This window comes from Labrus bergylta, chromosome 23, assembly GCF_963930695.1.
Source record: "Labrus bergylta chromosome 23, fLabBer1.1, whole genome shotgun sequence".
Lineage (NCBI taxonomy): Eukaryota > Metazoa > Chordata > Actinopteri > Labriformes > Labridae > Labrus > Labrus bergylta.
The window spans coordinates 13,944,456-13,971,668 of NC_089217.1; the positions used below are offsets into that span (position 1 = coordinate 13,944,456).

At 43.2% G+C, this 27,213-nt stretch overlaps 1 protein-coding gene across 4 annotated transcripts in view; it reads right to left on the reverse strand.

The window, feature by feature from the left end:
* Window positions 1–3,517: 3,517 nt before the first annotated feature.
* scube1 (signal peptide, CUB domain, EGF-like 1) overlaps window positions 3,518–27,213 on the reverse strand; it is a 97,123-nt gene continuing 73,427 nt past the window's right edge. For all 4 annotated transcript variants that reach the window (XM_065951303.1, XM_065951302.1, XM_020634788.3 and 1 more), the window contains 15 exons: window positions 22,294–22,416; window positions 19,506–19,622; window positions 18,723–18,845; window positions 18,486–18,605; window positions 15,629–15,727; window positions 14,677–14,793; window positions 14,359–14,517; window positions 14,010–14,213; window positions 13,756–13,917; window positions 13,143–13,310; window positions 10,700–10,861; window positions 10,352–10,549; window positions 9,775–9,927; window positions 9,542–9,621; window positions 3,518–8,679 (listed from right to left, as the gene is read on the reverse strand). In XM_065951303.1, the coding sequence (XP_065807375.1) occupies window positions 8,527–8,679; window positions 9,542–9,621; window positions 9,775–9,927; window positions 10,352–10,549; window positions 10,700–10,861; window positions 13,143–13,310; window positions 13,756–13,917; window positions 14,010–14,213; window positions 14,359–14,517; window positions 14,677–14,793; window positions 15,629–15,727; window positions 18,486–18,605; window positions 18,723–18,845; window positions 19,506–19,622; window positions 22,294–22,416 (2,138 nt within the window). In that variant the 3' untranslated portion in view covers window positions 3,518–8,526. The remainder of the gene's footprint in view (window positions 8,680–9,541; window positions 9,622–9,774; window positions 9,928–10,351; window positions 10,550–10,699; window positions 10,862–13,142; window positions 13,311–13,755; window positions 13,918–14,009; window positions 14,214–14,358; window positions 14,518–14,676; window positions 14,794–15,628; window positions 15,728–18,485; window positions 18,606–18,722; window positions 18,846–19,505; window positions 19,623–22,293; window positions 22,417–27,213) is intronic.

The following is a 27,213-nucleotide window of genomic DNA, read 5'->3' on the forward strand; positions in this document are numbered from 1 at the left end:
GCACAGCCATGAACGATGTGGCTCATGAACAGTAAAGGTGCTGCCAGAACAGGTGGGACCGCCTGAGCCACACAGCGTCCTCGTCACCACAGACACCTGGAAACAGGACAGAGACAGAGACACACTCAAGGACACATTTCAGTTCACAACTTTAATGTTTACCTGTCGGCTTCTTTCAAACGTTGACACCTACTCTACAGCTGGGCCGGGCCGTATATTCACAAAGCCTCCTCAGTACTAATGGTCGCTCCTGGTGACAAAATAGAATCAGGACACTTTCTAAGAATTTCCTCTCAAAGTTAAGACTAGATCCTTGTAAAGATGAAAGTTATTCACAAAGTGCTTCAGCCCTTCAGAGAGCTCCTAAGGTGTTAAACTGTGAGCAGGAGTGAGGAGGACTTTCAACAGGATGAAGAGTTTCTCAAGCAGAGGAGGAAACAGAGAAATGTTCTGTAAACACAACATGAAGAGTATTCTTATTGACTCATAGTTGAGGCAGAACAGACAACAAATTATTTATGCTGACATTTTAATCCATCGCTGACTTTTTTCAGTGCAAATCGAGACATGCATGAGTCTCTCTACTCTAATGTATTTACCTCCACAGGTGCAGCCAATCACGAATTAAGACTCTTCACATGATGATATAACTCACCATGTTTTATTGATCGGTGGTTAAATCTTATTCTTATCTTTACTTGATTGAGGGTTCTCCCTTCACCATAAAAAATGTTTTGCATTTGCCTTTTTTCCCCGTGATGTGTCTGAAATCCTTCTGCAGGATGAGCGATGGAGTCATTACCCGGGCCTGACTGTAAACACAGCAGATGAATCCGTTAATTAGACCAAACAGAAGTCGTTTAGGAACATTTCTGTCACCGCATCAGTCTGCAGCGTGTTCATCACTGCGGTGAACTTTGAGCGGAGCGACTGATGGAGGAGAGGCGAGCAGATAGAGGAAAGCAAAGAGAGTAATCTCAGCATCTGGTTACAGGCGTATATTCCTGCAGATGCTCGCTGCTGATTGGACGTCCCCGGGAAAGATCATGTAGGAAATATCAGATCCGCCTGTCACAAATGATTAATGAACACCAGCAAAGAGTTACAGAGAGATATGTGAGCAGGCTGTGAACTCGCTCATTAAAGGAGACACTGACAGAGTTATAGGACATTTAGATCTCAGGGAACACTTACACTGATTACTCTGCAGCAGGAACACATGTACAGCTCTGACGTCTTTAAAACTCTAAAGTGACACGCTGCCGTTCAGGAAAAACAAAATGCATAACCACACATCAGTAAAGGGAGTGAGGTGACATGTTTGTTTCCTGGAGCAGACGGTTTCTTTCCTCTGGCGTCAGGCTGTTCGCTGACAACAGAGTGTCATGTAATGCAGCAGAGACACAAACTCTCAAAGAGAAACATTCACACTCTGACCAAATCAAATGAAAGGTGTCAGGCTGTGATGGATTATCCCTGGAAGAGATGTTTGTTTATAACAAAGAGAAAAACAATCCTGGACATCTTAAAGTTTTTTTTTTGATTTGGTGCAGACAAGCTGGGAAGGAGACGAGGAGCAAATATGACAAATGTTTTATACGAGATCTGAGGCTTACCCTGCATCAATCTGAGTCACTCAAATGCAAAAAGTGAGTCACACTTTAGTGACACTTTAGCAAATACAATATATCCGTCATGGAGACAATCCCAGAGGCGATTTCTGGTCTGGAAACAGAAAGACACTTTCAACATGATGGAGAAAAAAAACCCTCTCCTTCACCACGTTTCAATTCTTCTTCAAATGAAATGCTTTTTTAAAAGTTGCCAACCACAGCTTGAAGTTGATGGACAAGGAAGAGTGGGATATTGTAAAGACACTCCTAAAAAAATCTGCTGCACACAAAAAAACTAAAATCTTGGCGAGTGTATTTGTCTTATTTCTAGTCAAAATGTCTCATTACATGGATTATTAGCAGTATATTAAGGTTATTGTAGGATTGCTGCTCTGTTTTCATTTTCTCTGTGTGTCTATTGTTCTGTCTCTCACCAGACATGATGGCTAAACTGGCTCATTACAGACATGTTATGAATGTGCATTGTCCCTGTAACTTTAAACATTATATAAATATATAAAAACATTCACATGACCAGTGAATGTCACACCTTCTTTCAGGACACATACATGTCTGCTGCATCGGCAGATATTTGTATTTATTACAAGCAATTCAGACTTAAGTTGTTTTTCTTTTTATATATCGTGAAAGGAAATGTTTATCTGGGCTTGTCTGGTGATTCGGGTGAATGTGAATGTGACTTTGATATTTGTTACTTGGAATTAGACGAATACATTTGGTAAGATTTGAGTTTTTGCAGTGTGTAAAGTTGAAGATAGAGTCATTAGCTTTTTCCTGAAAAAAAATTCAAAAAATTCAAAAAATTCAAGAAAGTAAAGCCGCTCCATCGTCCCTTCTGGGCCTCCGTACATGTGTGGTGGTGACTGTGTCTGCAGAGACTCTGTCCTCTGACTGGATTTCACTGTTCTGCTTTGTTCTGGTTGACTCGGGATGTTTCTGGGCGGAGATGGCGTGTTTCCTCCAGCCAATGACAGCGCAGCAGGTGAGTTTAGGAGTGGATACAATTCAGTGATTGGACCCGATTCAAACAGGACGTGGACGTAGCAGCAAAGAAGAGAAAATATAATCACAGTGAGGTGAAACGCCAAGCAGATAAAGCTCGTTCTAAAACGAGGGTGAACCTTGTGTTGTCTTTTACCCGTGGACGTGGAGTTGTTCTGCTTCCTGTTGGACAGGCAGGTGACAATTACAGGCAGGTTAGCTTATGCTAGCATGCGGCGGTTGGGGCGGTTGGGGCTCCTGGGGGCGTCGCAAGCCACCAAAAGGGGGGTCATGAGATGCCTTGTGTTTTTAGGCTGTAGTATTCCTTTGTGTTGTCCTTTTGTGTCAGTGTTTGGATAGACCTGTTTGTGTGTGTGTGTGTCTGTGTGCATGTTATACGCTTTAACCATCTCCAGGGACAGTGGTGGGCCTTTGTTGGGGGTCACGAGCTGAAAAGCTTAGGAGTCCCCAGTTAAGAGCATATGTGGCTTTCAAAAATGTCGAAAGTGATCAAACCCAAGTCTCGGATTCTTCAGAGCAGTGTCTTCTCCTCGAACCATTCCTGAACATTTCAAAAAGTAGAGCATTTCGAGCGGGTCGTCTCCTTTCCCATCTTCTTCTGAGGACAACGAAGAAAGGAAATGAATGGACAGGAAATAATCAGTGTGGATGACGATGAGTGTTTGTGGTGTAACGCCGAGATCTGCCGCACAGATTGTGAAGCTTTAAGATAAAAGAAATATTAACGGTGTCAGCTAAATTTTCCACAAGCGTCCTGGAGAAGCGTCCTCCAGGCTGGTCGTGTGCTACGTCACAAAGAGGGAAAGATAAGAGATCCAAACGAGCAGATACGAGCTGCTCCAACTCTACATGGACACACAGAAAGAAAGACGCGAGCCCAGTATGTTTTCTGCTACTGTTTTATTGAATCTGTTCAGTACTGGAGTTTTCATGGACCAAACAATGGCACAACACTGCGTTACACTTTCTCTCTTTGGGTACAACCGACTAACACAAACGTTAAAATTATTCCTCTACAAATTGGACTAAAGTACAAGCACACACACACACACACACACACACACACACACACACACACAGTTTTGTTCTCCATCACAGGCGCCCGGCACAAAACCTCTCACACACACACACACACACACACACACACACACACACACACACACACACACACACACACACACACACACACACACACACACACACACACACACACACACACACACACACACACACACACACACACACACACACACACACACACACACACACACACACACACACACACACACACACACACACACACCCTTTCACAATAGAATACATTCTCAGGAAAATAAAAACAGTCAATTATAAATTTTAGAGCATTTCATATCACTTTTTCCATCTCTCATATCAAACATATCGGACCCTCCTCAGCGGGCCGTACCATTACGTGTGTGTGTGTGGCAGCTTGTCGGCGAGGCCCGTTTATGAACCAGCGTCCAGTGAATTCACTGCTTTTTGGGCTGATTGTAAGAACGTCGATTTAAAGGGGGGATTATCAGCCAATCAATCAATCAAAAAAAAAAAACTAAAAAAAAAAGGTATTTCCCATCGTGTTGTTGGACATTTTAACTTTTTTTCTTATATTGTATTTCAGGAGAAGAAGCTAACAATGACTAGCTCAGTGGGACCATATTTTGGTTTTGCATGTTTCAGCCTCTTCATTACAAAAGTTCTGCATGACCATGAATGTGCACACATTCTTTTAACGCTAGGAGGACTATGGCCTCCATATCTGGGGCACGCACACTAACCACTAGGCTACCAACTATCTGTGAAAATTTATGCTAATGCTAATTCATGCCTTTTTTTACCATTATTATTGATCCTCACCCACCGTCCAGCTGCGCGACAGCAATGACGTCACCGTCGGCAACCGGTGAATGAGCGAGTAGTGTCTGAAATGTTTTCAAATTGTGCGGACTGAGTTCACTATATAGAGAACTCCCTATGTAGTGAGTAGGGAATGAGTGTGTGATTTTGGACACAGCTAATGTGTTTGTAATAAACTTCTGGAAGCAGATTTTCTTTTTCGGACAGATCCAGTACTGTACTTGGTCTTCATGCTATGCTAAGCTAACCATCTGATTGCCTGCGCTATATATCTATAGAAATCTGTAACTCTCAAGAAGTCAGATAACTGGCACATTCACCTAAATAATGCCAATATGTGTTTGTACTGCAAGGTCACAAAAGGCAACATGATCTGTAGTCAAGGGGCTCAAACTTGCAAAGCCTGCGGTCTGGTCCTTTAACCTCTAATCAATGTGTTGAGATGAGCTCTGAACACGCACTGAAGCCTCCTCATGTTCCTCGTGCTCGGCACTAAGACCGGACGCTTCCTCTTTTTGACACCGGCACTTCTGACAGGAATTTTGACACCAATAAGGGGAACTTATCTGACGGGGGAAGCTTGCCTCTTTTTAACGACACCACACACATGAAGCAGCAAGTGCTACAGACCCAGACACTCAGATAGGAGAGGCCTCTCATTCTGACCGTGTCCCTGCCACTACATTCACCTCCAGACCAACATGCCACGCACACTGTACTTTTTACATCGTACATGTCTTACACCGTACATCTCAAATCGTACATGTTAAACATCGTAGATGTCTCACATCATACATTTCACATCGCACATGTTAAACATCGTACATCTTACATCGTACATGTTAAACATCGTAGATGTCTCACATCGTACATCTCACATCGTACATGTTAAAAATCGTACATGTCGCACATTGTACATCTCACATCGTACATGTCTAACATCTTACAGCTCACATCGTACATGTCTAACATCGTACATCGTACATGTTAAACGTTGTACATGTCTGACATCGTACACGTCAAACATCGCACATGCCTAACATCGTACATGTTAAACATCGTACATGCCAAACATCGTACATGTTAAACATCGTACATGCCAAACATCGTCCATGTTAAACATCGTACATGCCTAACATCGTACATGTCTAACATCGTACATGCCTAACATCGTACATGTCTAACATCGTACATGTCTAACGTCGTACATGCCTAACATCGTACATGCCTAACATCGTACATGTCTAACATCGTACATGTCTAACATCGTACATCTCACATCGTACATGTTAAACATTGTACATGTCTAACATCGTACATGGTTTACACTCCACTTGAGTTGTGCAGACTTCGAGTCCATCTTCAATACGGTAAAGGATTTCTTAGACATATTAGTACCACTGGGGATGACACAGAAACATTTAGTTGGGTTATAAAGGAACAGCATAGCGTGCACACTACACTTCCTGATAAATGGAAAGAGGTTGCATCTTAGTGAATGCTTATATCTTGAGTAGGTTTTAATATGCTGTAGTAGTATGTAATGTTTGTATAATGCCATCATACAAGAAGCCTTTATGGTGACGCTTCCTCTCTCTGGCAGCTATGTTCGAGGGATGAAGCAGGACTGGGCAGTGAAACACAGACACACTGTAGTGGTGGTGGATTGGAGGGGGGGGGGGGGGGGCTAGTTGAGAGATGTGATGCTCACACTGTCTCTGTCCGTCTCTTTCGCTCCTCTGTGTGCGCAAGTTGCCATAAGTAAGAGATTTTTAGGGGTTAACTGCGAGCAACAGAGTGGGAGCGACGACAGGAGACGCAGCTTGTCTTTCATGTGGCATATTTCAAAACAACACAAAACAAAAAGAAACAAGTACGTAACCTTTTTCCTACAGTTTAAAATATAAAATTCAAGTGCAATTAAAGTTCCAAATATTAGTTACATCACATACATTTCTCTAAAGTAACAATCTGTTACTTGCAGGTAGTTTATCTCATCTTGTTATATATCTTTTTTTTTTATTATTTAAAAAAAATTACAATATAGACTTTGTGATTCACCCCCTTTAATCTTCCCCTGTGCTCCGAGGGATAAAGCCCACCCGTCCACATTTGAACATTTCTTTCAAATCATTTTTAAAATGTGTGTTTAAGTGCACCAACTGTTCCCTCATCTTTGTCTCGTGCACATCGGGGCCAGTAAAAAAAAAAGAAGAAAAATCAAATTCACATCCTTGTACACTGTGTGGGCCGACACATCCTAACACATCCTGCGTGCCCACACAGACACACATATCTTACAAATTTGTACGTCGACGTATCGAAAACATCTGTGACGAGGGCCTCTGCAAGCTCTGACATGTTCAGTATAAATATTACAAAAACAAAACAACACAGAAAAAAAAGCAGGTTGAAGGAGAAACAAGTTTGTTAAAGAAGGTGCAGAAATCTGAGAAAGGCTCGGAGATGAGAAGATGGAGTGCAGAAATAAGGTTTGACCGATACACTGGTTTGTTGATACTGGACTTTTTTACTAAATAATGGACTTGGATCCATCCATTATCTATTCCGCTTTTCCCTTTTGGGGTGGCTGAGGGGCTGGAATTAATCCCAGCTGTCATTGGGCGAGAGGCGGGGTTACCCTGGACTGGTTGCCAGTCAATCACAGGGCTGACATATAGAGACAAACAACCAGCCACACTCACATTCACACCTACAGACGATTTAGAGTCACCAGTTAACCTAACGAGCATGTCTTTGGACTGTGGAAGGAAGCCGGAGTACCCGGAGAGAACCCACGCATGCACGGGGAGAACATAGAGGGGCTCCTGTCCTGTATGAAGTACATAGACGAGAACATGAATTCCACTCTTATACTCAGATCAATTTGTAGCTTCAGACAGCGAGCTTAACTCTACATAACAAGGGGGGAACAGTTAGCCTCGCTCCGGCCGATGGTAAAAGAGTTTGCCTAAGTTTGTCCAAATATTTACTAGTAAATCAAACAATATCGATACCTGTTGCTATACCACTGGAACAAAAATAGAAGTTCTAGACATCAAATATTGGGTTCATTTCTTGGTTTTCATGACCAAAAGTTGCAGGCAAACTCCTGCACACTGTCTAAATTGCACAAACATATTAAAAACATGATGTAACAGCAATGTTGCCAATGTTTTTGTCCAATTTACACTCAATGCTCTCTCTCTTTCTTGCCACAGCTTTTGGTTATAAAATATACATGGAGATTATTTTGATCATTGAAATAACAGAGATAGAAACCAGTGGCATAGAAAAGCATCAGTATGGGCAACCTTTAACATGAGCGTGCTCAATTCTCCTTCTTGGCATGAGAGCTAATAAATGCACTTTTGGAAATCTTAAACAACTCTTGGACGCCCAATAATAGACTTTAAAAACTCTTTAGATTCCACGTTGTGAGGACTAAATATGTGGCTCCCGTGTGGCTTAAAGTTACGACGGCAACCACAAACCCATTAAAACCATTGTTCTTACATACAGTATTCAGTATATTAAAATACAATATGCATCACCAATATTGCCAGACATTGCCCTCTTGCTTATGTAGCAAACAGGCTGACCTACAGGGCTTCTAAATGTTCCTTAGTACTGAGGCAAAACTCTTGAATGTTGTACACATTTGGTTTTAAATGGTCAAATTTAAAGGAGCAATATATACACACAAAAATGATGATGTCTGTGACACAGCACAAATTTTCAAAGACTCTAATCGGTCAAACCTTATCCTTAAATCTGCACTCACTGGGGGAGGGTTGTCGGTTAATGACGTATTACAAGTTAAAGATGGGGGAAAGGCAACATGTGACAGAAGAAGATGATTAGTCACAGAACAGGAACGTCAATGTATCGACCTAGGCAGAAGGGGAAGTACACGGGGCAGGGGCAGGGGAGGGGGTTACATTTAGGTTGCCGGATTTGGAATGACGCAGGATGATGGGATTCCTTTAACAGGAGATTGGAGAGGCCCCGCCTCCTATTTGTACGGCCGTAGGAACCTGGTGACTTTGGAGCGCAGCAGTTTGATGAATGAGCGAGGGAACATCTCTTTGGACTCCTGTGCCGTGTACCTGAAGTAGTTCTGGGGATGGGCCAACACGTCGAATAGGGCCTTTATTAGCTTCTTGTCCTGCAGGGGCGACAAAAAGTTTGATCCCAACATTAATGTGCTGTTTTAGAAACTTGAACTTCTGTAGATGTTTTTAGATCAGTCAACAACAAAACACCTTTACCACCTGAAGCACTGTGTTGGCATTGAAGGTATATCCGAGGAGTTCTCCTCTTTGGAGTTCCTCAGGGCTCTACTCTTAGACATTTAAGTTTTTTTCTCTTTATACGCTGTAAGCGGGGGACATTCATCCAAAATATGGCATCTCGTTTCCCTTCTATGCAGATGACACACATATTTACCTGCTTAAAATCAAACAGAGTTCACTCTGAAACTCTTGTAGGAACATCTCAAAGACATTTTAGGTTCAATGGCTTTGAATTTTCACAACTTTATAGCAAGTAAAACACAAGTCCTGATATTCTGACCATGTGGCAGATTTAGGCGCTCTAATACTGAGTCCTGTTCCTCAGACAATAACAACGAATAAGGAAGGAAGCACCAGTCTTTGGTTTATTTACAGGGCACTCATTCTTAGCTGACGACCCTCCTGTCTCAAACATTTAAGGTCATCACTTTAAAAATATCAAGGTTTTGGACTGAATAGGGAAAAGATGCTTTTAGTGCTGCTGCACCCGTTGTGAGTTTTTAGGATTGATGTTACTGCTTTTTATTATTACTGACCTAAATGACCTTCTTAAAAACACTTATTCATCACTTGGCTTTTATGATAGTTGCCTTTTGTTTCTTTTATAGTTATCGTTTTTCTTAAAGTATCATTCTTTTGTCTATTAAAAAGGCATTTTTTGTTTTGTTTAAAGTACTGTTAATTTAAAAACTAGGGCATTATGCAATGGTAGTACTGAGCTGTATTCTTCAGTACCTTCAGTATCTCTTGGTGGTTCTCTGAGGCGTAGAGTCTGCCGTCTCTCACTATGTCCTCTATCAGCTGCTGGTAGTCCTCTGAAACACAACACAGTTAAATTATGAGAACTCCACAAGATAAAGTTGAAGGTTTTTTGTTACGATGGTAGAATCTGTGAACCTGTGAATCCAGATATTCTCAACGTTAATGTCACTCAGATGTGAATCTAAATCTTGCTGATGGTAACTCACCATCGTAGGTCACATAAGGAACTTGGAATCCTTTGCCGCTGTTGCCCTCGTTAGACTTGAACTGAATCCAGAGTTTGCGAGACCGAGAGGTGAAGGCGATGGGCCGCTCGTACGTCTGACACGTCTCATAGGTCGTGATGGAGGTGGAAAGAGCTGCAAGAGAAGAAATCAAGATCTTACAATATTATTTCCAACATCTTGACTATTCTAGGACTAAAAAACGTATATGGTTCTATTCTGCATGAGTGGAAAATTGAAAAATGTGTTTTGTTTTTTAGATCTCTTTGGCTGGATGTGGTCGGAGCTTTTTGGAATTCATTTTAGTTTTGCTTGCAAAGCCAGGAAACAAAAGGGCCACTGCACATTGTCTCCTACACTTGAAATCGTGAGAAAGAATGGAAACCAAAAACCTTCATCAGGTCATTTTAGGGCTAGGAGTTTTGAGTTTCCACCACAGTTGGCCTATGGTTCAGACCTAAGAACAGAAGTGGGCTAACGTGCAGACTAACACTTTACATACTGTTCATCTATCTGCTCAGTTTAGATGAGGAGCTTATGCATTGAAATATCTTTTTACCACTCTTCCTCATGACCAGCACGTCTCCACACTCATCCTCGATGGGGAGGAAGATCTCTGGAACCACGATGAGAATCCGCCTCTTGTGTGGCGGGTTGATGGTCCAGACACAGTCCACGTTGGACGGGTAATCTCCAGGATAGTTGGGAGACTCTATGTAACCTGTGTACTCACCCAGCTCACCTCCACACAGCTGGTCTAAGGGAAACACAACAGAAATGTTTGACAAAAAACAACAGCTGTTTCTGTAAGACCTGCACTCTGCCCTGGAGGCCTATTCCACTTGACTGATTGGACAACATCATTCGAGATTAGAGAATTAAATGAACACTTTGGGGGCAGTTTTACTTTTGCAGTGGGAGACGTTGGTTGCGCCATCAAAGTCCGTGGTGGTGTTCCCCGGGCAGGTGATGCAGTAATTCTGACCAAAGTCAGACTGGTAGGTTCCTGCGGGGCAGCGGATGCATCGGTGGGTACTGGAGTTGTAGTAATGTCCCGGAGCGCAGTGCACTGAGGGGGGAACAGGGAGTCAGAGAACACACAATTTAAACTGAATGAAGATAAAGAGCAGACAGTATCAAAGATGCTTCTCTCACAGCTGTGACTTTATTCATGCACAGATTACAGAATAAACAAAGCATTAAACAACTCCCGTATAGATGACTTTATTGTGCAAATAGCCATCTCATACACATCTGCACCATCCTTTATGATGACATTAACAATGAAACTGCTGACAAATGGCTCGTCTCTTTGCAAATGTCAGGATTAACATACACGGCTTTCTGAGCGGCAGATAAAAACCTCCAATCACTCAGGAGAAAGTCGAGCAATCTAAAGAACATTAAACAAGACGTAGAGTTTACAGTCATGCTTTGAGATAAACGTTTCGCTGTAAAAAACAATCTAAATGCTGCAAGGGTGATGCTGAGACGGTAGATTGCTCACCAAGTTAATCATCTTTGTAAGCAAACTGGTTCTTTGCATTGTATGAAGCCTGGCCTGAGTTGAATTTCAGAAGAGTTGGACACAATGTTTTTAACCTGATGATGGTGCCTAGTGAAAGGTCAGGAGGTAACCAAAGTGATTTTGATTTAACTTGAGGGAATCCTAAATGTGCTGCATGATGGTGCAGTGGTTAGCGCTGTTGCCTCACAGTGAGAAGGTTCCTGATTCAACTCCCCATCGTACAGGGCCTTTCTGTGTGGAGTCTACTTGTTCTCTCCGTGCATGTGTGGGTTCTCTCCAGGTACTCCGGCTTCCTCCCACAGTCCAAAGAAATGCTCGTTAGATTAACTGGTGACTCTAAATTGCCCGGGGTGAATGTGAGTGTGGCTGGTTGACTGTCTCTATACGTCTGGCGACCAGTCCAGGGTGTACCTCGCCTCTCGCCCAATGACGGCTGGGATCGACTCCAGGCTCCACACAGGAAAGGCAGTATAGATAATGGATGAATGGAACCCTGAATGTCTGTGCACCAGATATGTAGACCATGTTTATGGATAATTTACACAAAACCAAAAAATGTCAACCTCAAGGAGGAAGACAGTGGCTGTATATCCAAATTGCTAAGTACTTACTCAATCTAGCCATTAATCCAGCCATCCAGATATACCTAATAATTCACTTTTTTTGTCTACATCTGTAAATTTTGTAATTACTGTACATAGCACAGACTCTTGCACTTTCTGCTTATTTGCACTTCTGGTGAGATGCCAAACCTCATTTCGTTACTCTATACTTGTATATGTGTAATGACAATAAAGTTGAATCTCATCTCATCTCATCTCATCTCAATCTGTCAGTAGGCAGTAGGCAGTATGTAATATCCGTGCTGCATACTGTTAGTACCTACTATTCAGTAGGCGCGCACAGTAGGCAGATATTTGTTCCTACTTCTTCTGATTCATTCAGTATGGAAGTGACGTCATTTACGTTACCTGAACCGGCCGCATTTTAATTTTTTTTTAGCTTTATTCAAGAAGAGTAAGGCACATATACAGTCAGGTAAACAAAAAACAATATCACAATGTAAATCAAGTAAAAGACAGATTAAATAACTAAATAACATACAGTACATAAAGAAAAGTACAAATGAAGGACAGTAATATACAGAATATAAAATAAACCAATAAAGATGCATTTAAAGAGTGAAATCATTATTTAGATAGAGGGGGAAAGTTTTTATAATAATGCAGACATTTGTTATATTTTCTGTTGTTAATTTAAAGTAGTGATTTCAGTCGGGACTTTAACTCTAGATTAAAAATTGATTCTATTAATCCACGCTCATTTATTTTGATTTGGAGGCGGAAGTCAAGGCACGATTTACGTTTAATTTTGCACAGCATTGTGGGTAAAACACAATTCATTTCCTGAAAGCACGCATCCGATCCATACTGCATGAAACCCGGAAGTTAGTATCCACACTGAAATGTTCAGTATACTGAGGTGGACCCAAAAAATGCATACTGAATGACCACGTTTTCTACTGAAACTTACTACTGAAAAGTACGTACTGCCTACTGAACTGTGACTATTCGGACAGGGCCCCAGTCACCAAAATCACTAAAGATCATGGATGTTTGCACAATATTGCATATGAATTAATCCTGCAATGGGTAAAATATTAAACTACAAACTAAATCAAATCCTCTTGGAGCGACGGAAATCTGTACGGTATAAACTGGAAATGCAATGAGTAGAAATTTGAGAAATCTTAAAAAGTAAAACACACACACACACACACACACACACACACACACACACACACACACACACAAAGCCTCACCTTTGGCCTCACAGTCCCTGAAGGAGACTGATCCTTCATACTTGGTCATCAGACCTCCTCCACAGGGGAAGCAGAGGACGCGGCCCGGCTCCGGCTGGTACGTGCCCAGAGGACACGTCTGACACGGGCGGAAGCCGTCAGCGGAGTAATGACCTGCTGGACACTGACCTGAGGGACCGAAGGAATAAAACCATTTCACTTCATTCAGATTTTAATCCATCTATCTGAATGTGCAGTCTGTTATCTCTTAACAAAGTGTCCATCAGTTACTTAATATCTTTACAAAGTGGTCTTCCCTGAAGCTCAGTAATTGATCAAACAAACAGTGGTCTGTCACTCTCTCTTTAGCTCAACTACAGTTTACATGATGGCCACAAGGGGGCGCCAACCTTAAGTATTTGTATGTATGCGTCTGCAAGAGTGAAAGAAAGACATACATTACTGCACACCTGCATCACGTTCACTCTAAATATCAGCACCAAAACTCAGCTATTAGAAATCCTTGCAGCTAAAAGTCTGAAGTACTTTATCAGTCAATAAAGAACTCTGAGGTTCTGTAAAAAGACCTGGACTTTTTTTTTTAAACGCCTGTTGTGATTGGATGGTGATTTACCTCCGCACTGAGACACGTTCTTAGCTCCAGCGATGCCTTGTCCTTCAGTGCTGGGACACGGCTCACAGGACAGCTGACCCGAGGTGTCCTGGTACGTCCCGGGGGGGCACTGCACACACTGCTCCTGCTCCCCGCTGTAGAACGTCCCCACACCACAGCTCACTGAGGACGCCGACACAGGCGTTCGTTTGTTATTATCACAGATCAGCAATAACAGGACACAAGTGGACAACTTGCAGATTCTCGACGCTTACCACACTTTCCGTCTCGGAGGACTTGTCCCGTGCTGCAGGCCTCGGCACCTTCGGGGACCCTGGATGGTTTCTGAGCCACCTCGTACTCGGTCCCAGAGAACTGGATGTAGAACTGCTGCTTGTTAATGGACTTCCTGAGCGTCCGCATGGCGCTCTGCAGCTTCTGCTTCATCCTCTCCCGCACACAGTCCACGTTGCACGAGTCTGAAGGGAAAAAATATGATTTTTTTTTTTTTTTACAGTTTTAAAACCTAACAAACTTTTTTTTAATTTGGTAAGAATCCATATTTTAAAGACATGTTTTAAGATGCATGAATGGCGACCTCTCGTCTCTGTGATGTTTATTTACCTGAGGCTTCCTCCTCCTTCATCTCCATCTCAAACTCGGCGGTGATGTGGGAAACTTCTTTGGTAGGGGATTTGCGTCCTCGTCTGCGTTTCTTTGATGAGTCGCACTTGAGGTTGACAAACGTGACCTGGCAGTCGTCGGTGCAGGGGAACTGGCCTCCTTCCAGGGGAGAAAACAAAAAGTGAAGAATGAGGAGGACGGGATGGAGAAGGAGAGGGCAGCTCCTCATGTATGTGTGTTTGAGAGAGAGAGAGAGGCTTAACCAGGAGGTGAGGTGTTTCTGACTGAGTGAAACAGTGAATGTGAGGAGCTGTTTACCTTGCATGTTCTGTCGGGATGCGTCTCTGTGCTTCTCCTTGTTTCGGGGTCTCAGGTGACACTTGGCGTCTTTGATCTTAAACCTCGCCTTCTGTTTGATGGGCGGGGCCAAAGTGTCTTTTTTCATAAACAGCAGACAGAAACACAAGTTAGTTTATCATGAACGTAAAAAATAAAAGTTTGGAGTATATATTTCAAAGTCATGATGCAAGATGAAATGTTTTACCTCCTACTTGATTTGGCCTAAACTTTAGTTACTGTCAAAGATGGGAAATGAATCTTTGGAGAAGCCTGCATAAGTAAGCTTGACTTTGAAATTAAGCAAACCCAAAAGCCACAAACCTGCATTACTTTTTTTATTGCTGAATGTTCATCCCTAACCCCATCAAATGACCTTTCTCTGCCATTCTCCTGCAACTTTCTTCCTCGCTTTAAATCATGGAAACAGTCTGGTGTTGTGCAATTAGTGCACTGCACGATACACACAGTATACAGGTAGGAAGGAAGGTTGATAGACAGCCAGGTACGCCATCCAATCATTGAACGCAGAAAAAAGGATTGAACTCACTTACTGTAACACAGTCCAGTCACAGACACTCACTTCCCTCACATACCTTTTGGTTTATTGATTTTTCTCAGGATGTTTAAAAGAATTAAAAGGATATGACTCCTCTAAAATAAATTGCTTCCTGTAGCTTTAAGTGATGCATAGCTTCACTATTTCTACCCAGATTCCACCTTTATTAGCAGAGACAGGTCTAAAGTACCTTTCTGTCATCCTAGCCTTCTTATATCTTCTTATAGAAACAGTTTTCTTTCTCAGGATCTCATCGATCTTGGATGAGCTGCTTTTCTCCTACATCTGATGCTGAATGAACTCAGACCGAGCTTTTTTTTTAAAGTCAGTCCTGCCCTGAATACTACATTTCCCATCATGCTTGGGCGACTGTACCTGCGCAGGTTGGTAAGGCAGCGGTGACGTTCCTCTTCTGAGGAGCTTTACCCGGCTGGACGGGCACGCCGCAGCTCAGTGTGTAGCTGTTCTCCGAGTCTGCAGGAAACACACAAACAAAAACACACACATTTATTTGGTTATTTTGTGAGGCCATTTTTGGTTTTATTAGATAGGACAGCGAGAGAGACAGGAAATGCTGGAAGGAGAGAGTGGTAGGACGACACACAGCAAAGGGCCGAGGTCGGACTCGAACTCCAACCCACGCACTGCTGCAACCAAGACTCCAGCCTCTGCACACAGTGTGCGCAACATAACCACCAGACCATCCAGCACCCGAATATTTTGATTATTATTACTTAAGGAGGAAACTTTTTTACAACATCATGATGACTTGGAGGTCTTGCTGACATGTTCCACCCTGGTGTTTTCTGATAACAGAACACCTTGACCTAAGATAAAACACCTCCATTCAATCATGCATGTGCACACTGATGTGCATGAGTTATCAGTACAGTACCTCCCTGATTTACAAAAAAAAACATGTTTAAGATGTGGTTAAGGCACCGCGAGAGATTGTTTGTGTTAAAGGTCAATCAAGCAATCAATCTTTATTTTGTTTAGCGCCAATTCATATAACAAATGTATCTCTGTAAGTTACTTTACAGCAGGTATTCATTGTTTTATTATGTACAAATGAGACTCATTGTTAATCCACTATGAGCACAATACTAAGCAACATTTTGCACTGTGTCGAAACTACGTCATCTCACGTCTCATTCAGCGGTGAGTAAACTCTCAGTATAAACTCCGTCATCGGTGAAACGCTTTGAGCGTGGGCTAGTGCACACAAGAGGTGGAGAGAGAGCAGGGAGACAGGGAGGCTGTGATTGGTTCATCAGTCTTTATGAAGTTTTTACAGGCTTACAACTGATACAGATGACAGATTATCTTTGTTCCTTTTTCAGAGAACATGAGATCATTGCTCATCGGCAGGTCTGCAGATCAACACGGCTTCAGATCCTTCTGCCTGTTGATTGATGTAACTCGGTTCTCAGGTTAGTTAAAAACAACAACAAGGGAGAAGAGAAGTCATCCATAAAGATGATTAGAGGTATGAGAGTTTGTATTTTCTTCTGCAGGATTGTGTTTGAGTTGGCGTCGTGCCGAGGACGCAAGACTGCTCAGAGGATTAAAAAGAATCTCACAAATGTTGTCTGACCTTCCTCTCCTCCTGAAACTGCGCTGCCAGGTCATCTCAAACCGCCATCGACAAACTCAGGCCCAAATGAAAGATCTATGAATCCCGGGTCTCCATCTTTGTGCACTCGGAGATGCATTTCAAGTAAGAAATGAGGGATGCAGCCTCCGGAGGTCATAAAAAGCGTGATGATTAAATAACAGCCGGGCTGAATTCAGCCACAGGAATCTCCATGGCTCCTTCCCTCCTAAAAAATTAAAACTCACTCCAAGAGGACAGAAAAACAAATATTTCACCTCCCGCCTCAGAGCCATTCATCACTCTCACACCGCCGCCGCCAAGCAAAACGGACAGAGCGCCACACGATGGAAAAATGGAGTGATCATAGAATGTAATCAGTTTACAGATGTGTGTTAAGTACTATCACAGGAGGAGGAGCACGGTGTCGGCCAAAGTGCTGCAAAGTGTGAAGCCAAGGAAACCGCAAAGAGAGAAAAACACATCAGTCTGAGGGAAGAGCCCCCCGAGGAGGAAACGACAACAGAGACACAGAGAGCGAGCGAGCGGTTTCATCAAGCCGATCAGAGAGGACGGAGGACAGGCTGTGCAGAACAGCTGTGTGTGCACTCTGTCACCACCAGAGGGCAGCAACGTGTGCAGCATTTAACTTGTAAGCGTTTAAGCTTTGACACAAACTTTAAGACAAAATCTCACAATATTAATGAAGCAGTTAAATCCCTTTAAAGCGGAGAACAATCTATTTAAATAAGAACTAAATAAAAAGAGAGGAAACGTGTTTCCTTCAGCTGCTCATTTTGTCCCTTCCTGCAAATCTTCACACAGCTCCAGAAAGATCATAACCACGTCTTTAAATCGTTATTACGATTCTGTCTTTTGAAACCATGAATTTAGTCCTGCTATGAATTGTGTAGTTGTGTTGACATTTCTCTAAAATAAAGAAAGGAAAGTCAGATAAATATGCATCAGTCAAATCTGTAATTCAATTCTTCAAATTCAAAATGAGCTTTTCAAATAACCGCAATTATATTCTTCTGCACTCAAATCATTCAGAGACGAAAACAATACAATACTTTATTGTGCCCCCAGGCGTAAATTAGTCGCCATAGCTTTGCACAGTTGGTACACAGGTATACTGTACATATATGATGCCACTCCTGTGTCAAGTCTCTAGAATCCAGAACATGAAAAAAATATTCAGAGTATTCATGATTTAATTATGAATATCCAAAAAAACATAAATTTGATCATTTCTATTTTTGTCACTCAGATTTTGTTTTAGTAGTCAAATGAAATGCTTTGGCACTGACAGGGTGTGTGTGTGTGTTTGGTGTGTGTGTGTGTGTGTTTGGTGTGTGTGTGACGTCACGTTACAGGAAACAGCTAACTCTGTGTTGATGTGGATTGTTTGCATCTTTAAGGACGAGCATCACATCCTAACGTGGTCAAACAGAGATTTCAGAGTCAGTGGTTTAGATCACGGAAGGGTTTATGTTGAGGTAAGAATTGGTTACATTTATGGTCAGATTAAGACGACAGGAAATGAATATAAGCCTGTGTCAATACTCCGAATGTGAGGTTAGTACACACGCTTCTGAGTGTGTGTGTGTGTGTGAGTGTGTGTGTGTGAGTGTGTACCTGCGAGGAAGAGGGCGTTGGAGGGGCAGGAGAGCGAGCACACCTCCGCCCCCCCACTTTTTGCGCAGGTCAGCTGGGCTCGGGGCGCTGGCTTCCCATTGGGCAGACACTTCACCGCCTCTGAGGAACACAGCGAGTCACATCACCATAACAACAATGTGGACACACACACACACACACACACACACACACACACACACACACACACACACACACACACATTGGTTCGATGCTTACCGATGCAGTCCTTCTTGTTCCAGTGGAGCTTCTGTCCGGGCGGACACACACACTCGTAGCCGCCCTGTGTGTTGATGCAGCTGTACTCACAGCTGCCGTTACTGATGCTACACTCGTCGATGTCTGACACACAAACACAGACAGCAGCACAGTCAGAATTATTCTACTTTTACTTCTTCTAACTACAACTGGAAACTATTACAATTAAAGTAATCTGGATAAGAAACACAGAACAAAATAGATCTGTCGGTAAATCATAGTACATGCAAATAAACCCGAGCAATGTAATAAAGTTTGTCTCCACATCCCTCTACATTATTGATACACTGAGAATAAAACCCTGAACCTAATGTTCGGGTGTTTAAATCTAGCAGAAAAATTATTCAGAGCAACAGAAGATACAAGTGAAAAGTTGTGTTATTGGCTACCTACAAACGAAACATACACAAAAAAAAAAAAAAAAAAACACAAATTAGCAAACGTGCACATATTTACGGTAGACACACAATCACACACAAACACACACACAGAGTGGAGTTATTCAGGAGAAGTGAGGTGTGAGAGTGTTTTCAGCAGCAGCCGTCTGCACACGCTCAGTGACCTCCTCACCTTCACACTCTGAAGAGCAGTTCCCTTTTCCTTTCAGATACACACACACACACACACACACACACACACACACACACACACACACACACAGACACACACACACAGACACACACACACACACACACACACACACACACACACACACACGCTGCTCCATGTCGCAGAGACTCTCACCTCCGCAGTGAGTGAGGCCGTACAGGATGTAGCCCTTCTGGCAGAGACACTCGAAGCTGCCGGGGTAGTTGATGCAGGTGTGATCGCAGGTTCTCTCGAAGGAGCACTCGTCGATGTCTGAGGAGAACGGAGACACACGTGAACAGGTGAAGAAGAAAAAGTTTGTAATGCTGTGCTGTGTTTGTGTTTTGTTTCTGTATTGAGAACATACAGTAATAAAACAGAAATAAGAAATAAGAGGATCGTCCTTCATGAGAAGTGAATCTCTGGTGGTTTTGAATCAGTCGATGAGAGCGCTCTCTGGTTTGATCCCTCTGCATCCGTTTGGGTGAGACGAGTAAAGGTCAGCAGGATGAGTGGTTTACAGACATCACAAACTTCATGACTCACGTATAGACATACACATATGGCTCAGCGAGGAGCAGAGACTCTGCCTCATTAATCACACAGGACATTATAGTAAACAAATACACCAGCTCCACTCCAAACAGCACAAGAGCTCGCTCTGATATCCTACAAAGTGCACCGAGCCGAGGCTGAAGGTTTCACATTCACCCTTACGTCAATGTGTGTGTGTGTGTGTGTGCATGTTCATGTATTCTTTTCCAGCACTAAATATTATGAACCTATCAGGGAAGGAGGCCAGTGTTTCAGGCTCACCTGGTTTATTTCAGGCTGTCCTGATGTCGGGGCTTTACAGCGGCTGAAAATACGACATGTTATAATGGAGTTTGTCATGTGGAGGAAGTCATAAAGGTCTGCATGTTGGCTCAGTAAATACTGCAGGCGGACGTCCATCCGACGATTTAGGGAGAAGTTGCCTGTTTGGATTGAGTTTATAAAAGCGACTGCTGCAGTCTGCTAATGTTAAAGGGACATATTCTGTATTAATGCTGTTTGCTGATTGGCTGATGAGTTTGTTTAATTTCTATGAGAAACACCGCCTTTAAAATATTATGCACCACCGCAAATCATCTTACCAAATCATCTTACCAAAGGTCACATATTATCCTCCTTTTCAACCACTTTGAATATGGGGGTGGAAGTAGATCAGTCGGTCACATGTTTGTAACCCACTGAAAATGGCTCCGCGACCCACTTTTGGTTCCCGACCCGCCAGTTGAGATCATTGCCCTAGAGCAAGGCACAGAATCCCACCAGCTCAGAAGCACTCACTGTGGGCAGCCCCCCCCCTCACCCTGACATCTCTCCACCAGTGCATGGCCACAGGATCCTGATTGTGCATGTGTGTGTATTTCAGCATATGTGTGTGTAGCATGTCTCAATAACAGAGTGTTAACGACTGCCCTTTGTGATGTCATGAAGGGAAAATCTCTAAACGGCCTGTTTGAGCACACATTTTCTGAAAAGTGGAGCATGAAAAAGATGGAGAGGATGGACTTTTCTCATCATTGGGGGGTTTGTAGACAGACTAGAGACACATATTAGAGTTAGAGGAACATGGTGAAGTGGATTTTGCACAATATGTGACCTTTAATGGACATCATGGACTGATCGATTATTTCTGATGCATTTCTGAAGTAGGGAAATCTAAATGTTGATTGGCTTTCACAGCAAGAGTCAGGATGTCATCACAGTGGACTGTGCCTGCTTTAGCTCCTCATAAACAGCTAGACTTTTAAAGAATCTGTAAATAAAGATGACTTTATAAGTGAAGAATGCAAGTGTTTTGCCAACCTCTGGCGCTGAGGTGTTTTTACAGAGACTGCCGACATTTATCAAACGTTCCCTCCGTCTTTCTGCTATTCTAAAAATTCAGAAAAAAAAGATGAATCCTTGGGAATCGCTAATGAATCCACAGCACACGATCAATCTCTCCGCTCTGGCTCTCTTAGCCAAGCTCTGGCAGGTTTTCACCAGGAGCTGTTTGCTCTGGATGAGCTCACTTGCCAAGAAGAGATCTGACAAATCAAACATGATATTTCAATTCAAGGTCATGTCGGAGCTGCACGGCGCGGGGATCAGCCAATGGGACACACCTGGCACGGCGCTGTGGCAAAGGTGTGTCAGAAATAGGCAGAGGCGCTATGATGTGGCTCACACAGCACTCAACACCACATTATTAAAGACTCAACTTATTATAGGCACCACCGCTGCTGCACAGTTAATCCAACACACACTAACACACACACACTCATTCCCACTGTGTGGTGGTTTTGGGCCGAGGACAGAAGCACCTCCGGGGTTTTGTTGTTAATAAAATCATTTTGTGTTTGTCAGCTCTCCTGGCTGCTTGCTACGACTTGTTCGTAAAAAAAAAAAATCTGGCTTTGGTTGTCCCCAGGTATCGGTGGATTTATCTTCATCTGGATTTAAACACACACCCAGCAGAGGAAGTCAGACCCTACTCAGACAACACTCATGGAAATATAAACTTGTATGTATCTTCAAACAGTGTTCTGAGGAGGTGATCGATAAAAACGTCCTCTCTGTAAGCCAAGCGCGTCTAAGGGGAAACTAGCAGAGCGTAACTCTAGGACTGTGCTTGATGGAAAGTGTTCCGTCTTTCCCCTGACTGATGTCCTGCAGGATCTTCTGTGCCGCTGAACTGGACCAGGGATTGAATTGTTATTGATTTTCAGATCGGACTCCAGCTGAGACACAGGCCTGAACTAAGTCTCAAGTTTCCAGTCCACATATCACTGTCATCATTCTTAACTTTTGTTCGATAAAACTTCAAGTCTCAGAGTTAACTGAAGCGTTTTACAGCTGACTGAAAGCTGATTACAGGGAGGGTGTGTGTGATTGACAGCTGTCAGTCACTGACCTTGGCATGAGCGCTCGTCCGTGAGCAGTTTGTGTCCTTTCTGACAGCTGCACTCGAAGGAGCCCACGGTGTTCCTGCAGAAGTGATCGCAGCCTCCGTTGTTCTCCTGGCACTCGTCGATGTCTGCAGGGGAGGGAACAAAACAGAACGGAGAGGCCGTCAGTCACAGCACCATTTGTGTTAACCTCCACACATCATGAATAGAAACTACTGGACTTCTCCAGGTTAGGTCAACGCTTCGTCTGGCTGGTTGTTAAATCTAGTGTTTTGCTTGTTTAACAGGGATTCAGCAGGGAGTCTCATCCTATGATACGCTCGTTACCCGGAACTAAAGGAGTCTGGCTGCTGGGAGAGGACTGAGAGAGGAGGAGACAGAGACTGTTATTGAGAAAGAAGTCCAGACCGTTAAAATCTGATCTCTCTCTCTCAATCTGAAAAACATCACAAAAAAATAAGACCTCTTTATTACATCAGTGTTCTGCTCTAAGTTAAAGATGGCCTTGAGTGAATGAAGGGTGCCAGTGCAAAAAGTGCTCACAGGGTCAAATAGTAATGTTCACCATCCAACATAGTAGTTGTATGTTGCCTGCTGTTAAAACACGATGCTAGCACTGTAGCAGCTAGCTCCACTGACCTTCACAAGGTTGGAGAGGGGTCAGGTGGGAAACTTCTTTCTCTAGCTGCCAGCTAACTGTTTAAGTCACAGCCTTTATCCATGCAGATGCCATAAACCACAGTGAACACGAGGGCAGCTGTAAGCTAATTATTCCGTCCCAAATGCTCGGCCTGTTGGGTATTCTGCACCCTCAGCCTGGAGTCCTGTTGCAGAGTGACTGAAAACTCAAGGAGCTGGAGTCCGTAAATGTTTTTAAATCTCAAATGAAAGACCTGGAAGCAGATTCTACAGGATGTGGATGATTTGAGCTCGACTGTTTGAACTACTGACTCATAGATGTTTTTTCTCTTTCAATGCAAAGTTTAGTGTTTTGTAAATTAGTCTGTCTTTGTGTTTCCGTCTGTAACTTTGTGTTTTTGCTGCTGACTGTCACGACCAGGTCTCACTTGGAAAAGAACTTCTTAATCTCAATGGGACCAACCTGGTTAAATAAAGGTTAAATCAAGTTTTCTTCTTGCTTCTTTTAGATTTCCAAGACGAGCATGATATGGGAAACATCTCATCAGGAATGTCATTGCTGTCTGCGTAATAATGCCTCTGAAAGACATCGTGTCTTTGTAAAACAACAAAGTATTATTCTCATCTTTCTTGTTCTATTTTTTGTTTGGTTAGCGAAAACAAAGTAGAACTCAGGAACTGGCCGGTCGATCAGACGCTGCCGGACAAAGTGTTCAGATATTTGTCGGACTGCTCCAAGAGGTCCTAAACAAACAGATCAGCTGTCACGGGAGAACGTGTCGGCTGAATCCCCGCAGAATAAAAAAAAAACCTGGATACCTGAGCTCGGGTCCAGGTGTGGAGCAGCGATCCAGAGGCACAGATTCTAAAATAATAATGAGGCGAGCACAGTCGGCCCCCGAGGCAGCGCGGTCGGTGCCAACTGCAAACCTGCTGTCAGATCTGGTTTCACAAAACCAAAGCGTTCAACCTGATGCCCTCACCTGCTGCAGCACTGTGCCCTCACATGAACCTCATCTCCACAGTCACATCTTCAACTGCTTTATTTATCATCTGTGTGCATTTTTCTACTCCTCATTTCCCATTTATAGCATGTACACTCCATGTAGTTCAGGAAAGTGTACGGATTATTGCTCTAAAATCTGGTTCGAGGAGACAGAAGTTAGAGGTGGTAAGGATGGAGAAGAAAGAGAAAGAGGAGCAAAGAGAGGGGACAATAGTCTGGCAGATTACACGGGCTAAGCCCTATTTGATTGGCACTCTAAGTGATGAAAATTGGGAGGTTTAAACACCTAAGCCCTCGAGCTGGCAAATAAGTCGAGCAAGACGCCGGATAGAGGAGAAAGAGAGAGAGGAGAGAAGTTTGATGAGGGGAGAGGATGGGTTATAGGAGACACAGAGGAGAAACGGAAGCAAGACATTATCTTTTTAAATCAGAGTTTAGAAGAAAGGAGGAGAACTTGTTTGATCACGTTCATCTCCAAATTAAGTGATTAAGGATTCGTGTTCTCCTTCAATCCCTCAGAGAAAATGTTCCCTGGCTCGTCATTTCTACACTTCAGCTCCTTAAGCCTAACTTCCTCTTTAGCTTCTGCTGCTGCACGTCTGTCATCTTGTCCGATCTTCAACTACACAATTTACAAAATAATCATGAGAAGTCCCACCATGAAAGGTCTCATCAATATTTTTAAAGGAATTGGTCTTTGATTCCAGAAACAAAAGGAAAGCTTTGTCACATTTAGCCTCGATGGTGTCGGCTGTGTTGATGACGCGATATGAGGAAAGTTAAGCTCCACTAGTTGGCTTCAACACTTTCTAATCTTACTGTCACCAAGCCTTTGAAAGTGTTCAGGCGGGGCTGTCTTTTTGGCTACCTGGTTGATCCTGCCAGTAGCATATGTGTGTCTCAAAGACGCAGCTGGTTGTGCTGGTGAAGGAAAGGATGAACAAATTTACTCCTTGTCAAATGAGTTTTTTAGACTTTGTATTAATGACATATTCGGGCGGAGAAGTAATGTGCATCTGCAGTGAGCTGCACAGACTCAGAAGCCTGACAACTGTTTTGGCTTCTGCGCTCAGTTAGCAATTTTCATTCAGGTGACTGACTGGGCACCATCCTGTCCAGACTCCAGTTCTGATCATCCATCAATGGGAGAAAACCAAAATCTTGACAGGCACGTCATTTTAAGTTTTATGCCAAGCAGTGATTGGATAATTGCTTTTTTGGAGTGCTTCAGAAACAGTCAGTGCAGACTCTGGGCGCTGTTCTTTTTCATCTCTGTGTCTTGGCACGCTTTTACAGACGACAGTTCTGCACACAAGGAGAATTTTAATGTTTTTATGATGCAACAGTAAAGGAGGGGACTTCAAAATTTTCCATCGAGAAGCATCCATGAAAGAAAAACTTTCAGAAGAAAGTTACTCTGTGGTCATTGGAGGTGCCAGGGGAATGATTTGGGCCACTTAAACGGCAGGGTTGGTAATTTTCAAAAACTAGCATGATTTTGAAAGTAGCATTCCCTCTGTGCTCCCTCAAAAGCCACGCCCCCTTACTAACATGCACGAGCGCCGTTGGTCCAGAAGCGACCTCAGCTCATCCTTTGAGTGTGGGCTTGTGCATGCATGGGGTAGAGAACGAGCAGGGAGACAGGGAGGCGTGTGATTGGTTCATCAGACCAATGTCATCAGCAGACATTGGTTGAAGTTTTTACAGGCTTACAACTGCTACAGATGACAGATTTTCTCTGTTCCTTTTTCAGAGCACATGAGTTATTAATTTCTGTCAGGACCTACAGACAATTTCAACCAAAATCTTAAAAAGTGGATCAGGAGAAAATCACCAACCCTGACTTTAATGCAGCACATATTTAGACTATTAGTACTCAGCCTGATCAATTCACAGCCAGCTATTAACAGGGTAAAAAAGAAGGTGGCCACACAGGTCCAGTCAACACACACTGCGAAACGGTTCTCGGTGTAGCGTGATAAGATCCTTAGAAAACAGCCAGTAACTCAGCCACCGCCGTGTTTTTCCATCAGGGCCGACTCGAGCCTCCCTCGCCTGATCCTCTCGCTCTGTATCCTCAGGGAGCTTCTGCTGAATGAACTCTTCATCTAAGTATGGAGCCGAGACAGGAATCCACAACGAGCTGGCTGCGCGCCGCGGTACAAACGTAGTAAACTGTAAACGCCCCCGCTGCGCCCTGTCAGCGGCCTTTTAAAAAAGGGATCGTCCCTCCAACCCTGGCTAAGCTCAAACGGATTTCCCCTTGACTGGCTGGAGGGAGGAGAAAGAGGCTTCGGGTTTTTTTTTTTTTTTTTAAGGAGAGCGGGACAGGTAAGGTCACCCGAGTTGGTGTCTGTGTGTCATCCCAAAAGCTGATGTCATTGTTGCAGAGAAGCATTAAAAGGAGGACTCAGTTATTTTAAACCCAGGCCCTATTTAATGTAGTTTGGGGGTTGAAATGATTTATAGGTACAAAAGGTTTTTGGAAGTGCTCCAGTACATTACTCCAGACTGCAGCCTGGAATTTGGCTTACATAGCTGCAAATCAAAGAGCATCCACTATAAAGAGCTTCTTGTTCTGTCACTGACGGGCTCAGATGAGTTCCCTGAGTGCGCACCACAAACAGCTGTTTCATATATTTGTTAAAGAGCCACCAACCCGTCGAGAAGCTCATTTGACCTCACTGATCACAGGAGTTGTTGGTCTGCCGCTGCCTCAAATGGAGTCCTTTTTATTGCGTGAATGTGTGTTTTACTTTTCACAAATGTGTGTTCTGAATTTACCATTTAGGTCACCATGGTTACAAAACAAACCAAACTATTTAAGAAGCAATTGACCAGCAACTGCGATGTGTACTGCGATGTCAAATTACTGAGGGAGTGTGGTGAGTTTTCAAAGGAGAGATGTTGCTTCTCTCTCTGGCTGAAAAAGTATTCTAGAAAAAGGAGGTAGTTACACGCTCATGGTGTCGGGGCAGGGCCGTGCAAAAACAGCAGAGTGAGGAAGAAGATACGCACTCATACATGCCACAAAACGGTATCACCTGAAAAAGTCCTCTGGTTGAGATGTTGCGATTGTGATGGAAATCTAAATGTTTTGAGGCATTTGAAACAAGTGTGCGGATATATCTTCTATCTGAAGCAAAAGGTCAATCTCTGTTGTGGGTCAACTTTGAACCTGTGAGTGGCATATATATGAACTTATAGTGGCCATACTTCGGTCGGGGGGCATTCCCAGCGATTCAATTCAGCTATTACAGCCTATTAGCGGTTGCCAGCT